At 29.8% G+C, this 16,770-nt stretch overlaps 1 protein-coding gene across 1 annotated transcript; it reads left to right on the plus strand.

Moving 5' to 3' along the window:
* The first annotated feature begins 10,036 nt into the window (after window positions 1-10,036).
* On the plus strand, window positions 10,037-16,330 carry CID9 (CTC-interacting domain 9). Its single transcript, XM_020368220.3, has 10 exons — window positions 10,037-10,709; window positions 11,610-11,720; window positions 12,015-12,059; window positions 14,059-14,131; window positions 14,239-14,351; window positions 14,741-14,800; window positions 15,042-15,089; window positions 15,174-15,242; window positions 15,871-15,932; window positions 16,024-16,330. The coding sequence occupies exons 1-10, from the start codon at window positions 10,458-10,460 to the stop codon at window positions 16,079-16,081; spliced, it is 891 nt and encodes a 296-aa protein (XP_020223809.1). The 5' UTR covers window positions 10,037-10,457; the 3' UTR covers window positions 16,082-16,330.
* Window positions 16,331-16,770: the final 440 nt, after the last annotated feature.

Raw genomic sequence — 16,770 nt, forward strand, 5'->3', positions numbered from 1 at the left:
TTAACTGGTATAAAGCTTGTCTTGTTGCTAAAGGATTCCATCAACAGTAGGGTATTGATTTCACAAAGACTTTTTGACCGATTATTAAACCTATTATTATTCATATTATCCTCACTTTGGCTATTATTAATCACTAGGGCATTTAGCAAATTGACGTGAATAATGCTTTTTTAAATGGTCATCTCATAGGGGGTATTTATATGGAACAACCTCCCGATTTTGAAGTCTTAAAAAAAAGTTGGTGTGCAAGTTAAATAGAGCACTGTATGGCCTTAAATAAGCACCACATGCTTGGTATGAACGTTTCAACTTTGTAGTAGTTTGGATTTGTGTCCAACAAGTGTGATCCCCCACTTTTTATTTACTGCAAGAATAATGTTTGTTTGTATGTCTTAATCTATGTTGATGACATTATTATTACAGGTTCCTCGAGTTCTCTAATTACTAATCTCATTCAAAAGTTACATGTTTCTTATGCTCTTAAGAAACTTGGAAGCCTTGAGTATTTTCTTGGTATTGAAGTTAAGCATCTATCCTCTGGTGTTGTTTTTCTTTCTTAGTCAAAATATATCCATGAGTTATTATCACGTACCAACATGCTTGAAGCAAAAGGCATATCATCTCCTATGGTGAGTAATTGTAAGCTAAGCTATTTTGGCATTGATATAGTTTCAAATAGATATTTTTTTTCAATCCATTGTTGGTGCACTGCAGTATGCAAACAACGACTCGTCCTGAAATTACTTATAGTGTTAACAAGGTGTGCCAATTCATGAGTAATCCTCTTGATAATCATTGGCGAGCTGTTAAATGAATTCTTCGCTATCTCAAAGGCACTATTAACTATGGTTTACCTCTTCAACCAACAACTTCTAGCACCAAATACTATTTAGGAGTTTTTTGTGATGCAAATTAGGCAAGTGACCCGGATGTTCACAGGTCAATTTCTAGATTTTGTGTTTTCTTTGGTACTAATTTAGTTTCTTGGTGCTCTAAAAAGCAATCTCTTGTTGCTCGCTCTATCACTGAAGTTGAGTATCAAAGTATGGCTCATGTTGCTGCTGAAATTATATGGATTCAATTCTTGTTAAAGGAACTTGGTATCTCTTATTATACTCCAAACCTGTATTGTGATAATCTTGGCACTGTTGCTCTGTCTCATAATCAATGTTGCATTCTTGCATTAAACACATGGAACTTAACATGCACTTTGTTCGAGATAAAGTTATTTTTAAAGACTTTATTGTTTAGCTTGTTCTAGCTTCTGCTCAAATAACAGATATAATAACTAAACCTTTGTCATCTAAGTTTTTTTGTAATCTTCTAGACAAACTTAAAGTGTATACTTTGTCTCCACCTTAAGTTTGAGGGGGAGCATTAGAGTTAGTTAAATTTTAATAGAAAATATATAAATACTTGTAATCTACATCTAAATTAGTTGAGAAATGAAAAACAAATATAACACATAAGTCCTATTTTCTTCTTCGTTGTTTTCTTATAACAATCCAACATATGTTGCAAAAGCTGTGATCACAATCCATTTTCATTACTTCATTACTTGGAACAACCCTTATGCATATTAAGCACATTACCATAGAAGGATTTGATGAGTCAAGCTCTTGATGTTTTTCCACACTAATACCAACTTCAACAAAGCGAACCAATTTCTCTTTGTCTACATACACTATAAAAAAATTCTTCACATCCCAATGGTGAAGAATAAGTAGTGTATGTTTAACACTACATCAATCCTTCTTTTTTGCAGCGAGTGTGATTCCTTAATAATTACAACACAACAAAAAATAAACATCTTCTAGCCTAAGATTATCATGCAAATAGTATATGGATATTCATGTAACAATTATATGTATAAAGTAAAGAAAATATAAAATATTCCTTGTCAATCTTAACTTGAAAACATAAATCTCTTTTTGGGGTTACAAATAGTCCCTGTAAATATATACGTACATATACATCTAATACATCAGTATTGAAAACATAAACCCTAACACCAATCAAATGTCTCTATGTACATACTATATCAAAACAACTATACAAAAGAAAAGTGTCATCGCTAGTATGACCATCCAATAGTGCTCATCCTCTAGCCTAATCCTGACCTGCTCTCGTACAAGTGTAATCATACCAACCCAACATATGGAAAAATAAAGGTAAGCTTGTGAAAGAAAACAACATATCATATAGGAAGTAATCACCTTCAAGCAACATTAACAACTTAACAAAAAACAAATCAACTTTTCAACTTAATAACACGGTGACAACTTTAAGAACTTACAACTTGAATATCATATCAACTTACACAACTTAATAACTTAAACAACTTATCAATTTATATATCATCATGCATTTTCAAATTTGAAGATCTCTTATAACTTAGTGAACAATCTAAGTGGTTTGACCATACTAAATCACAACGTTTAACTTTTCCTCTCTAGGTAATTAAGCCATTGTAACCTATTTAACCAACTTATTTTGATTTTTCTTGTTTTATCACTTACAATAGGAAAGTCTAGTACTATTTTCAAGAATAGAACAACTTGTGTATGGGCCTACCATGACATTAACATGCATTGACTAAGTCTGTATGGAATTAGTCTGTCACCTATCCTTTAAATATTATACCCCTTTCCAGTATTCAGTTAGAGATTTTAGTCCTTGACTCCATACCATACTTGATGGTCACTTATGACAAGTATGGTTTGGCTTGTCCAACATTATTTCAACTTAAAAATCTATAGGAGACAAATTTCAAAACAACTTCTCACATAGATGGTAACTTCCACATTAAGGGGTTTCAACACTAGCTTCACTGAGCACAACAAATTATATACACATAATGAAATATTTTAATTTATAAAACAACTTATCTCTCATATAATTTTTATACAACTTTCAACTTAAAAACATGCAACACATGGTTATATCACATCTTAAACAACATTCAACATAAATCTTCAACTTAAGACAACATACTACTTTCAGCCTAAAATAACATATTTCTCAACTTATTAATCTCATCATACTTCATCATGCATCATCAACATATGATACAAAAGAATCAATATATATCAACATACCATGAATAAGTTTTAACTATCAACAAATTTATGACATAATTTGTAAAGATACATAAATATATTCAGTTCACAAAATAGAGAATTCACTGTGTAAGGAGAAGCCTTATTCGACGACCAAAACCCTCTCAAGCTCGTCATTGAGTAGGCTACTCTTGTTGAGCACGAAAAACTCTTTGTGGCTTTTCTTGTTGGATGAACTCTGACTTGGTAAGCAATCAAACTCCTTTAGAGTTCATCATTGGGCAGTCAAAACTTGTTGAATGAGCTTAACTCCCTGTGAGTCATCTCACCAAGTGACCATAGCTTGTTAAGTGAGCAAAACTCCTTGTGAGTTCTTTTACCAAACGCGCTACGTCTCTATGGGTGAGCTCTCATCAGAGTCACCCCATAATCATTTTCTCACTAGGCCACAATCACGATGCTAAGCGAGAATATAAATCTGGACAGAGGATCATTACTTATGAATGCATTCTTGTTAGGTGAGAATATAAATTTCCTCCATGGAAACTCATGTTCTCTCATCAAATCCAACCATCATACTTTAAATCTTCCACATGCATGCCATAGAAACACATGTAAACAACTTAAACAACATGAATTAAACTTAAAACTTAACATGAAACACAAAATCATCAAAATCTCAACTTCCTTAGATCTTAAGTTTCCTTTCTCTTAAAATCCCAACTTCACAACTTAGATAAACATCAACAATTCACAACAAATAAGTCACCAATGGGATGAACAACAAAAATAACAACTTAAAATCAACTTGCAAAATCAACAAAAAGCTTTCTTTACCTTGATTGTTTATCAAACCAAGAAGAAGACAAAGAAAGAACATAACTCAACAAACTCTCAAGGGTCAACTTCTCTTTAAACTTTTAAATCCAAGCTTCCATCACTTGATCTCAACTTCAGGGTATGATCAAGATGCTCCTGGTGAAGTCAAAAGAAGAAAGGTCTTCCTTGGCTCCAAAGTTTATCTCACTAAAATTTCTCTCTAGGATTTAGAAAAATAAATTTCTGAAGTTCAAGTTCTCTAAAAACTTTATATACCTTGTCTCGTTATTGGTCAACTTTGACCTCAACTAAACCAACTTCAAACAACTTAACTTCTAAGAAATCTTTAACCCTTAGAATTCTAACAACCACACAATAATACACCGCAATCATGTAGCATATCATTATGCAATAAAAACATAAAGTACATAGTATTACAATATTAGTGTCTTCTATTACTTTAGATTATGATTTATATATCTAATCTCCAACACATTGTATTTATCAAAAGAATTATGAAGTTAATTTATATTTATTGTCATCATACAATTTTAAATATATCTTTATTTTTTAAAATTCATACAAAAAAAACACAATAAAACATTTTTATTGAAAATGGTTAAATCAAATAATTTTCAGTATTCTCATTTCATAAAAAAAAAACTAATAACACAAGTATTCTGAATTTTAAAAATTTAAAAATAGAGATGTAAAAAAAAATTAAAATAGAAACCATTTTAAAAAAAAGGCAAAAAGGAAATAGAAATTGAGAATGTTTTCCCAAAACCAAACAACCCCTTAAAATCCCAAACTTATTTCTTGCCGTCACATATTCTCTAATTAATATATTCGATGCACTATATTTCCTTATTCCATGAGTTGTCAATTTCATATACGACTTATTCGTTTAATTTATCTACTAATAAAATTATTTTTAAGTAAATTTTTTATTATTATCTTTGCTAAGATTATTTTATCCCGGGTACCATTGAAGACATTATAATTTCATTTATAAAAACATTTTCACCAAATGATACATTATGTGTGCCGAATAAATCTTATTTTTCATTATCTAAGCTACAAATTCATTTTAAATATCATTTCTTTATCTTAAACGCAATTTAATTTAACTAGAGTGTTGAAGTATATATCTTCACAGTTAATTATATATCATCATTTCTTTCTCCACCATGATCAATTGTTAACTATCCATTGTAGTCTGCTGAAATCTGAAAAACCCCAACAACTTTCTCACAACTTGAGTTTGAGCTCAAAGCTTTTCAATAATGGCCCATTCAACAATATTAATGAAGTTAATAAGCTCACAAATAATTATGAAAATATTTTTATTTTCTAGACTAATTATGTAAACTGTTAACTTGAATATAAATTAACGAACTAAGAAAAACAATGTACTAATTAAGCTGATGGTATCGTCTTTCCTTTAATTTTTTTTTTGCATATTTATATAGTATTGAAAAAAAAATTAAAATGTTCTGTAATTATTTTTTAAAAAATTAACTAAGAATGCTAGCTTCATTATGTCGCGAACATAATTATTTTTTTTATTTAAATATATTTTTAATCCCTCAAATTTAAGGTAAATTTATTTTTAGTCCCTGTAATTTTAAAAAATCTTATTTTAGTCTTTATATTCAAATTTTGTTGAAAAATTTATCAAACATTATTGCATAAAATCTACCTATTGATGTCTCTATTAGTGAAAATATCACATTTAATCCGGTTGATATTGCATAACTGTCTTAATTAGTCATTTTTAAATATGTTATTGGTGATCTAAAGAACTAAAATAAGATTTTTAAAAATTATAGGAACTAAAAACAACAATTTTAAATTTAAGAAATAAAAATAAATTTATCTTAAATTTAAGAGACTAAAAATATATTTAAGCCTTATTATTATTATTTTTTTTAGAAAGTATTTGTGATCTTACAAATTAAAAGAAAATGATTGACCTTGGGAGAAAACCAAGAGTACATGGATTTGAATATAATTATATGATGGTGACAAAATAAACATGTGCACTTAAAAACTACACATAACGACAAACCCTTACCCCACGTAGCCCCACCCTTGCTCTGTTCATTGTGCCTCACATCAAAAGCAAAGGATGCTAAACTTTTACACACTATTTAATTAAAATAAAGTATTTATTTATAGATTATAAAAAAAGTAAAAGTGAGAAAATTATGAAACTAATCAAAATTAAAATAGTGTCTGAGAATTTGTGTACGAGAGAGAAAGAAAGGGAAAAAAGGAATGAACTAAAAGGGATGAAATGAGATTGAGAATCCCAATAAACTAAAAGCCACTATTCAGAAGAGGTAGTTAGGGTTTAGGGGTGACGTATCCGATCAATGGGACACAAAATCAGAAAGGAAAAAAGTATGCTCTTGAGGGCTCACTTGTTATTTTGGTAATTAATTAATAGAAAGCTTTAGCAATAGCATGCTTTCTTTTCACACACACACCTTCCCTTTAGATGTTCACATTGAGTTTTTATTTTTTATTTTTTTATTTTTCATATAAACACTGTAGTTTTCTGAATTTTTCTGTGAATAAGTTGTGGGAGATGACAAATAATAATGTAACATGAAAAAAATTCAAATCCTTATTTTTTTTTTGTTCTTGGAGTATCCAAGATCGACAGCAGTGACTAATCTCCTCGTTACGAGAGAGACACTTCAAAGGGTGGGATAGCTGACCTCAAGATTTAACGCGGCTACATACACAAGACAGGATTTCGAACTCCTAACCTTGTTTAAGCGTAGATCAACCCCTACCACTGAATCACACACTTGGGATTAAATCCTTGTTTGATACTACTTTTTATTTATTATTGACATGCTAAAAATTATTATCTCATTGGTTTGAATAAAAATAAGTTTAGATTTCTTATGTAATCAAGAAAAATCATATTAAAGATGATAGATATTAGTCATTGATAATTAATATTGTTTTATCTGCATTAAATATATCCTTAAATGATAATTAAAATATTTAAAAACTTGTTTGAATAAATTTTTTAGAAGACTTTAGAGAATAAAATAAGGAGTAAAAATGAAATATATTTTGTTATAAATAAAAATTAAATTATGTATAAGTTAATTTTGTAGGAAATTCTTTATATTAGCTTTCCCATAAACTAATGTATAAAACTAGTTTTAATTTATAAAAAAATATTTTATTTTATTTTTTCTATTGAATATACTTTTAAAAATTTTATTTAAATATACCTTAATTTCTTTTGAAACATACAGATAATGAGTTTTGTTTGTCCTAATTAATAACATTTTCTCTACGTACATACTCTAATATCTAACTCTCCTTGTCAAATTTATAAAAAGTATGTTTGGTAAAACATTTCAAGAATTTATAAGTTAATTTGATAAAAATAACTTATTTGTATATGCTTATTTTAAGAGTTTATAACTTATTTTCATGCTAGTTGAAGTAGCTTATACCTTATAAGTTTTTAACTTTTTTTTCTAACTCTTTTTATCCTCGTTAATTTACTTAAAATCCTTTTTTACTTTTTTTTTTTAGTTTAGAAACTATTTTATCCTTTTATTCTCTCACTCTTATTATAAAATATCATTTCACGTCATTTTACATTTATCAATTACATTGTAAGTTAATTTTACCAAACAATTTCAAATCAATTAGCTAACTTATAAGCTTTTAACTTTTCAACTCTAAGCTTATAATTTGTAAGTTTTTAACTAACTTATAATTTAATTTCACCAAATAGAAAAACTATGTTAAGAATTATTGGTAGTCAACAGATATTTTGCACCAATAACACAATAAAAAAAAATATAAACCATATTATTTTCCATCATTATTAAGCTATTAAACTTTTTTTTATATTGAATATAGCTTTAATATAATATTACCAGAATTAATAAATTTGCTAACTTGTAAGCAAATATATAAAATTAAAGGAAACTATACATCATTATTTAAAAATAAAATTAGTCAAAATCGTAACATTTTTAATTTAAAAATTTAATTAGTACAAATATTTTACATAGTCAATCAATTAACAACCATATTAAATATATCTTTTAAAATCAAAAGTTATTAGTTTAAGTTATTTAGTGATTGTATTTCTTGACTAAGGATTGAGGTTTGATTCTTGAATTAGATATGAAGTCCCAATTGAATGTACCATTTTATGCTATAGCTAGTGATGGATTTAAGGCAATAGAATAGTGGGTGCAACTTTTTTTTTAAAATAAAAATTAATAATAATCATCATCATAAATACAAAAAATAAAATACAAATGTTTGGAAAAAAAATTATTAGTAGGTTCAATATATAAAATTAGGGGTGTAAAATATAATATTTTTAAACATACACTAATAATTTAATTAAAGTAAAAGGATGTATTTGTTTACTCTCACTATAATATGTAAGTTTGTCCTTACCTATAGGAGATTGATATAGTGGGAAGGATTTATACTTCTTTGTCAAATACTACCTCTAGTCTTAATTATAAGCACAATAATTAGTTTTTATGGTTATACAAAACTGTACAAGGTTGGCCTAATGGTCGGGGAGTTAAGGTAGTATGCATAAGTTTACTTTAGGGGAATTGAGTAGTATACATAGAATTTTAGGCTCTAAACTTAATGCTGTCGTTCTAATTCCAATGAATAAAAAAATAGTTATTTGGGATTAAATTTCTTTTATACCTGTACCAAAATAAAAATAAAAATCTTTGATACACTTCATTTATTGTTAACTCTATTTCTTATAAATTCTCTTATAACTATCATTAAACATAACAATTACTTAAAGTAAAGGGTATATTAGAATTGAACTTGCATTTTTTTTTTAGAATTAATCAAAAGTAACCATATTAATTATTATTATTTTTATATTACTTATAAGGGTAGTAATGAAGGGTAAATGATTTAGACCATTAGAGTTAATCTAATGGTTGAAGAAAGGTGTTGAGATAATAGAAGTATGGAGTCTTATTAGTTTTTGATACTTTTTATTTATTTATAATTTTATATTATATTAACTTTTTATTTTGTTATTTTAAATATAAGCTTGTTATATTTAATAGACACTATTGTATTTTAAATATTTAAAACATATGAAATGATATTTTATTTTATTTTTAAGAGTTAAAACATTATTGTAATATATTTATTTAATATTATTTTATCTATTATTATTATTATTATTGTTTTATTAATTCTAATAATAAAATCAATAACTTTTAAATATTTTTACAAATGTTCATAGAATCTTGAGACTTATCTTAATTATAATAAAGTTTTAAGAATTAACTTATCTAAACTTTTCTATATATAAAAAATGAAATAAAAATCAACAATCTTATTATACATAATAATTTATTATATCATAATATTATAACATAAATATATTTTAAATTCTCAATTTTTTTATCATAAAAAATTTAACTAATTGATAGACATATTTTTTACTTTTCTCTATATTTAATTTCTTTATAATAATCAAATTTATTTTATAAGATCAATAAGTTAACTGACACGTCGTTGCTGTAAGTACAATTAAACTTAGAATCTTTAAATGGAAATTTAATTTTTTTTTTACAATAACGACAATAAAGTTATAATATAAAATATCGTACATATTACTCTAATTTTTACCGATAACTACCTCGAGTGATTACAAGTATAAAAATACGTAATTTTATACTTATTTTATACTAATAATATGATTAAAGAAATATGATCAACATATTATAATCATTTTATGTGTGATTTGAATCATTAGATTAATATAGTTGTAGAAAGTTAAAACAATATATTCAAGATCCTAAATTCAGATCCTATTGCGGTAATTATAATTCTTACATGTATATAAAAACTTAATGTATGATTTTTAAAGAAATTAAATAAAGATCTACTAGTCAACTTAAATTTTTTACGTTTCTTTACCTTCATTTAGGACGATAATAAATAAAATGACATCATAATAATTATTGTGAAAATAAATAAATTTATCATTCATATTCAAAACAATTAATTATAAATTTTAATAGTATTAATAATTTTAATTAAATTTAATAACCAAATCCAGAAACTGGTATTTTCAAAATTAAAAAATAAAAAGAAAGAAAAAAACCCACACAGCACAAGCAAAGGCCAAGCAGTAGTAGCTAAAGCCAAAGCCTATGCTATTCCAAACACCACCTCCACTCTCTCTCTCTCTCTCTCTCTCTCTGCTGTGTGATGATTCATTTCTAAACCCTAATTCTCCTTGTTTTCATACCTGCTTCATCGTTTTTTAAGCAATTTCCGGGCATTGAATAAATGGGTTTTTGTCCATTTCCATTTTTCTGAAACAGCGTACTCTCAAAAATATCTGATCACATTTCTGCTTCTGCAAATTCTGCGTTTTTTTTTTTTTTCCCTTCTTTCTGGGTGTGTGTAGAACAAGGGAATCTCTTCGATTCCTTGTGTTTCTCTTCCATTTCCGGTCTCAAAACATTAGCTTTTGGACTTTCAGTGTTGCAAATTGTTGAGGGTTTTTGTGGGGTGGTGGCTTTGATTTCCATGGCTGCGGTTGCTGAGATTCCCGCTGATGCCAACAAAATGGACTCAAAACCTAAGGCTGAATCTGAATTCAGTGTTCAGAAGCTGGTTGACATGTTCACAAAGTTGAATCCTTTGGCGAAGGAGTTTTTCCCTTCATCATATTCTCCCAATCATGATCATCGCCTTCAGGGCTTTAATCAGCTCTCACCAACCCACTTTCTGGTCAGCACTAAGCCCTCTGCTGACGATAATTTCCCAAACAATCGAAGGGTAGGATTGTTCTGCCTTTGATCTCTCATTTCTAGTTTTAGTGTGGGTTTTTGCATGGTTAGGTCATGAATTTTGTGTATTAAAATTTGTTAATTAATTGAAATTTTCCTGTGACAATTTTCTTGGCTGGTATGGACAGAAATTTTAATCAATTTAGTGAAGGACTGTGTAAGGGAAACCTAGTAGCAATAGCTGTTGACCCAGAAAGGAAAAATAAAAGAAATCATGAAGGAAACTTCCAATTGCAAAATCTAAAAGAAAAGGCACCATAGCAGAATGTCAATCTTGCTTTGAAACAGAAAATCCCAGTATTAATTGAAGTGGCAAGTTCTTTGTGTCTACAATTGTAAATTGGCCTGAAATGGATTGAGTCTGGATGGATGTTTTTCCATGTTAAAATTCTGTATTTTGTGTTTATTGAATTCATGGTTTTGAATTATGGTCGGCAACTACAATTGTGACTGAAATATTGCACATGCGAAGGTTTTTGAAACTGCATTGTGATCACAATTGTTGCTGCATTTGCCTGCAACTTCCTACAATTTCAGTAATCAACCACAATTTAAATCCATGATTACTTTTGTGCTTATTTTGTTTCCATGGGCGAATTCTTTTTTTCTCTTTACAATTTACATTATAGTTTAGGATATCTTTCAGATTCTGTGTTGCTACATACATACAACTTTGGTCATGTCTGTTGTCTATCCTCATGTTGTATAATTAACTCCAAATTGATCATATGACACATATAATACTACAATGGGCCTATAACACATTTTGTGAAGATTGCAGTTTCTGTTGAAATGAATATGATGATATCATTGAAGTAGCATTTTCCATGCAAATTAATTCTGATGAGAATCACATTTACTGAAAATTTGCACTTTTGTCATCTTGCAGAGAAGAAATGGTTTTAACCAAGGGAGGAGAAGGTTGAGTGGAAGATCACTAAAGGCTCAGAGAGAAGATAGCATTAGAAGAACAGTATATGTTTCTGATATTGATCAGCATGTAAGTGAATTGAGAATGGTGTGAATAATATGTCTTGTTGTAGTTTGTTTAGTGTTCCATGTAAGGTGTATTGATGAGTTTTATGTTGGTTGCTGAGGGTCTAACACAACCCTCCTTCTTTACCCAGATTTGGGACTTACTATGATTTGGTTTTTAATTGAGTCGAATGGCATCATGTGATCCATGTAGCCGATCTCACCTAGTGTGATAATGCTTTGTTGTTGTAGTTTTTTAAGTGTTCCATTCTGATCACAGAAAACGGAATTATTTGAACAGTCTTTTCTCCTGGTGTAGGTGACTGAGGAGCGACTTGCAGCCTTATTCAGCAGTTGTGGGCAAGTAAGTTATGAGCCGTGATCGATGGCTTGATTTGTCTCTCTTTTTAATTTGCAGTTAGGTGCAAATATTACATTGGTTAATAAACTTAAACTAGTGTACTTGTTTGCAGTATTTTAATTTTGTCTGTGAAATTTTGTTCTGATTGTCATTTGTCACCATTATCTTTTTTATGGTTACCACCTAGTTTCATTGTCATTTATTTTTAATTTCTGCAAATCCTAGGTTACTGGAATTTCTTTTTCCCTTCCATTGTGCCGTATATCAGGCGTCGTCAACATATTCCTTTTCTAACACTTTCCTTTTGTGAAATTTTAGCTCTGTACTTTCCTCACATTTGGATGCATCATGCATGGATCAGACATGTTACTTGAAATGAACTCTTCACTCCATTTAATGCATGATTTTTTCTGTCATTTTCTTGAGTCAGCTATCCAAAAAACTTCTTTCTCTTTCTCATGTTTCAATTTACATTATGAGGTTTTGGATGCTGTTAATGCTACATTTTTCACACGTAAACCCATTAAATTCATTTGGACCTGATATAGCAAGATCATAGAATTGATATGAAGTTTTTGCCTTACAAAATAAATGCCTCTGGCTTGTTTGGAAATATTTCACTGGATGAAATTATTATCTAGAAAAATAAAAATCAGCCCTTGTAAATGGTATATTTGTACATTCTCTGAAAACATGTATATAACTGGTTTATGATATTAGCAAGAAGTTTCAAATCCCTACTAAAATGGAATTTGTTAATCTGTTCATCTGAAGGAATCATAATTATTTATTGCTTTCGCTGACCTTCTTAATCCGAGCATGATTCCTTTTGAGTTTGTGTTCATATATTTATCTTTTCTGGTTATGTAGAATTAAGAATTCCAGCACTTGAAGGATCGTGTTATTAAAATAGGTAGAGGAAGACCAAAGAAAACTTTGGTATTTGATAGTGCCCAGTGATTTTGTTGATCCATGGCAGAGTAGTTAATTTCATGTGTTTTTCCCCCATTGGAATGAATGTTGGGTTCAAAACTCTTCATCCTTTGAAGAATGTGTTCCTTTGCTCTATCCATCTATGGAAGTTGATACATTTTCTGGAAAATCACACGCATCTTTCAGTAGCACACCATAACTTTCAGCTGCCCTAACATGTTTTCTGGATTCCATTTAACCTCTGTTGTGTCTTCTCCTTCTTGAGTCTTGACAATGGTCATAGTTCATGCTCACCGCACAAGCCAATCTTTGTTTTTTGCTGCAACTTCTTCCATGATTCCATCCCGTTTTTCTTTTTTGCCGAGACTAATTCTTTGTGCATCTGTAGTTCTGTTTCTCTTTGCTTTTGATTGTTAATTCTGTCCTTTCTTTGGTGCAGCCATGACATTGTCATGGTCACATCTAATCCAACAGAGCACCTCAGCCTCAACTTTAGATTGATGATCATTGTTTCTAGACTAGTCACATAAGTCATAGTCACTTCTGATTATCAAATTATTAATGATGACACATCTTTAATTTTTTTTAGCATTTATATTTGTATAAATTACAATTTTTTTTCCCATGGTCTTCGGTATAGCTTCCATCTGCCAACCTACTCTTCGATCATTCAGTTGTTGGGTTGTCCATTCCATGCTGTGCTATCCAGGATTGACTATGTTTGACCCCACCCCATGGGATAAGGCTTGGTTGCTGTTGTAATTAAGTAGATTTCACTTTAGTCACCAGTGAAATACCGGTTCCATCTTTCTTGTATATTGACTGTCATACAATCAGCTAATTTTTAACTTAAAATGGTCCTTTCTTTTGACATCAAGATCTTCACTAGCAAACAGTAGTCTCTTGGCAGAATTTATAAGAAATTTGAATGTGCTTCCTGACCTTTACAGTAATATCTCTCCTCGTGCTGAGTATCTCTAGGATTTAAATTTGAAAGATTGATCTTTTGTTATAACTTTCACCCTACTTATGTAATTTTGAGATTTTATTGTATTTATTTAAATTGAAGGTAATTGATTGCCGAATTTGTGGTGATCCACATTCAGTTCTCCGTTTTGCTTTTGTCGAGTTTGCAGATGAGTGTAAGTCTTGTCCTGCAAATCCTACTCTAGTTAAATTCTTCTTAAGACACACAACTTTTTTTTTTTCAACCCATATATTTAATTTTTCATGGAATTTGTGTCTACAGATGGTGCTAGGACTGCTTTAAACCTTGGTGGTACTGTGCTTGGATACTATCCAGTCAGGGTTCTTCCTTCAAAAACTGCCATTCTTCCAGTGAATCCTACATTCCTCCCTAGGGTATGAATACTTTCTGATCCTTTATAGACATAGTTAGAGTTAAAGAAAAATTGTGTTTAGATGTAGTTTTGCCCTTTTGCTGTGTGATAAGAGTTATTTGATTGATTTAGACATTACAACACCTACAGTTGTTCAGCATTGTTGAAAGAACTTGATTTGCACATTTCATGTTTAACATCTGTTTTTTGTTTTGAAGCATGATTTCTCTTATCTACTAGTCTCCCTTTTATGTTTTATTTTTCTCTTTTCAATAAAGTTTTCTTAAAATTTAAAACAGGTTGTAATTTATCGATAATTATAGTTTCTTTGTGTATGTGCTAATTTGAGAGGTACTGATGGTTCAAGATCATGGGTCTATTAAATTATTCCCTTTCTTTTGTAATATGCAGTCAGATGATGAGCGCGAAATGTGTGCCCGGACTGTCTATTGTACAAATATTGATAAAAAGGTATTACTTTTCACGAAATTATAGAACAGATGTTTTTGGTAAAACTATTTTAATTTAGGAATGATTGACCACTCAATTGGTTATCTAGATTCAAAAATGATAATGCGCTTCTTGACTTAATCAGCTATTTTTAATATGTTTGCCAGGAAAATTGTAACATATGCTTCAATGATTTGCATAGATACATATTGGAGTTAAATCTATTGATGCTTTGTTATATTTCTCTCAAATATGAGTGCAGGTTTCTCAAGCTGAGGTGAAGAATTTTTTTGAATCGGCTTGTGGTGAGGTTAGACCAGAAAATAATTGTTTCATGCTTTATGCTGGAATTTATGTGAGAAATGTTGGTTGACATTGCTATTCGATTTTACAGGTTACGCGTCTGAGGCTTTTGGGGGACCATGTGCACTCAACTCGAATTGCTTTTGTGGAATTTGCAATGGTAAGTCTTGACTATCCCAGTCTATGCTCTATTAATTGGCTACACTACATTTTCACTGTTTATGAGAATGAATAAATAACTACATCATGAACTACTTATTCAATCTATGTTGATCATTTTATGGATTCTATATGCTTCTTCTTCATGGAAACTGTAACTATTTTATAATTTTTTTCCTTCACAATTTGTTTCTATGCATTTTGAGCCCCATTGTATTTTCCAATGGATAATTTCTTTCAAGCTATGCACCAGTATTTCTGTTATCCATTGCTGCACAGAAACACTGGTGAAATTTCATCCAGTGCCCCTCCTAGGTCTCCTTGTTCTTTCTTCTTGAAGCATATAGTTATTAACTAATTTGGGACTTTACAAATCCTGATGGTGTTAGTATAAGGAAGCATGAATTAAGATTTTTATTTTCTTAAATAGAAGATAGTTTGGGTGACCTATGGAATCATCAAATTTTTTTCTCCTGTTTTATGAAACTTGACACAAGAACATTTACATGTGGCACTATTAAAGATTTTAATAATTTTTTTTTGGTGATGTGCTGCAATTGGCATTTATTATGTTAATTTGCACAAGAGGAACCATTATCTTGACTGGCTATTTCTTTCTTCTTGTGTAGGCTGAGAGTGCCATTATTGCACTTAACTGTAGTGGGATGCTCTTGGGAACCCAGCCTATAAGGTTTGATGCCTTTACTGAATCATAGTTTTTGTTTAATGCAAGTTTCGACTAAAACTAGTTAAGTCATTTGATTTTCCTTCTAATTCTGTAGGGTAAGTCCTTCGAAGACTCCGGTGAGGCCAAGGGTCACTCGCCCGGCATCTCATTAACTGATCAACATGGTCCAAGACTTGAGAGAGTGGATATTTGATCAACTTTCCAGTTGAGACTTGTGTAGAAGGGGTGGTGAAACTTCCCTTGTTTCAGTATTTCCATCTTTTTCTGTTAACAGCAGTTACTTTTTGTTGCCAGAGCTTTTAAGTATTCTGCTCTAGTTAAACTTTCTAGCAACCAATCTTGATCTTAAAAATATTTTACCGTGTTTACATTGAAATGGTCTAGTTTCAGTTTTTTTGTTACTTGGAGCGAGGACTAGTTGGACTTTAATTAGCTCGAGTCTTTTAAGAGTACTCATTATCGTATAGGTGGAATTCTCCACCCAGTTAGTTACTTTTAAGGCACAATCGTTACTCATTTCAATAACTTCACAACACCATTAACTAATAATGCATATTTAACTAGTGCCACAAGTACATAGCCATAATTGTATGCAATTACATCAATTTATTCTCAACAGAGACAATCATATTTATATTTATATACATATACATAACCATATAAAATGACTACTGGTTAAATAAGCTTTTCAAGTAGTTAATAATATTGAGATTATTATAACGATTAATGGTGGTTAACTGTGCTAGATGGGCTATATGGGTGGATATTTTCAGAATGATCATTTTGCAATAATTAGCACCATTACGATCCTACATTTGTGAGTGAAGTATATTTAGCATCT

The sequence above is a fragment of the Cajanus cajan genome, chromosome 10 (genome assembly GCF_000230855.2).
Source record: "Cajanus cajan strain Asha chromosome 10, NIPB_CcT2T_4, whole genome shotgun sequence".
NCBI classification, from domain to species: domain Eukaryota; kingdom Viridiplantae; phylum Streptophyta; class Magnoliopsida; order Fabales; family Fabaceae; genus Cajanus; species Cajanus cajan.

What these genes read in the sequence shown, in the direction of transcription:
- CID9 (XM_020368220.3), top strand. Translation starts at nt 10,458, where the DNA reads ATGGCTGCGGTTGCTGAGATTCCCGCTGATGCCAACAAAATGGACTCA. An exon ending in ATTTCCCAAACAATCGAAGG is followed by an intron (nt 10,710 to 11,609) that starts GTAGGATTGTTC and finishes GTCATCTTGCAG; the next exon opens with AGAAGAAATGGTTTTAACCA. An exon ending in TATTCAGCAGTTGTGGGCAA is followed by an intron (nt 12,060 to 14,058) that starts GTAAGTTATGAG and finishes TTTAAATTGAAG; the next exon opens with GTAATTGATTGCCGAATTTG.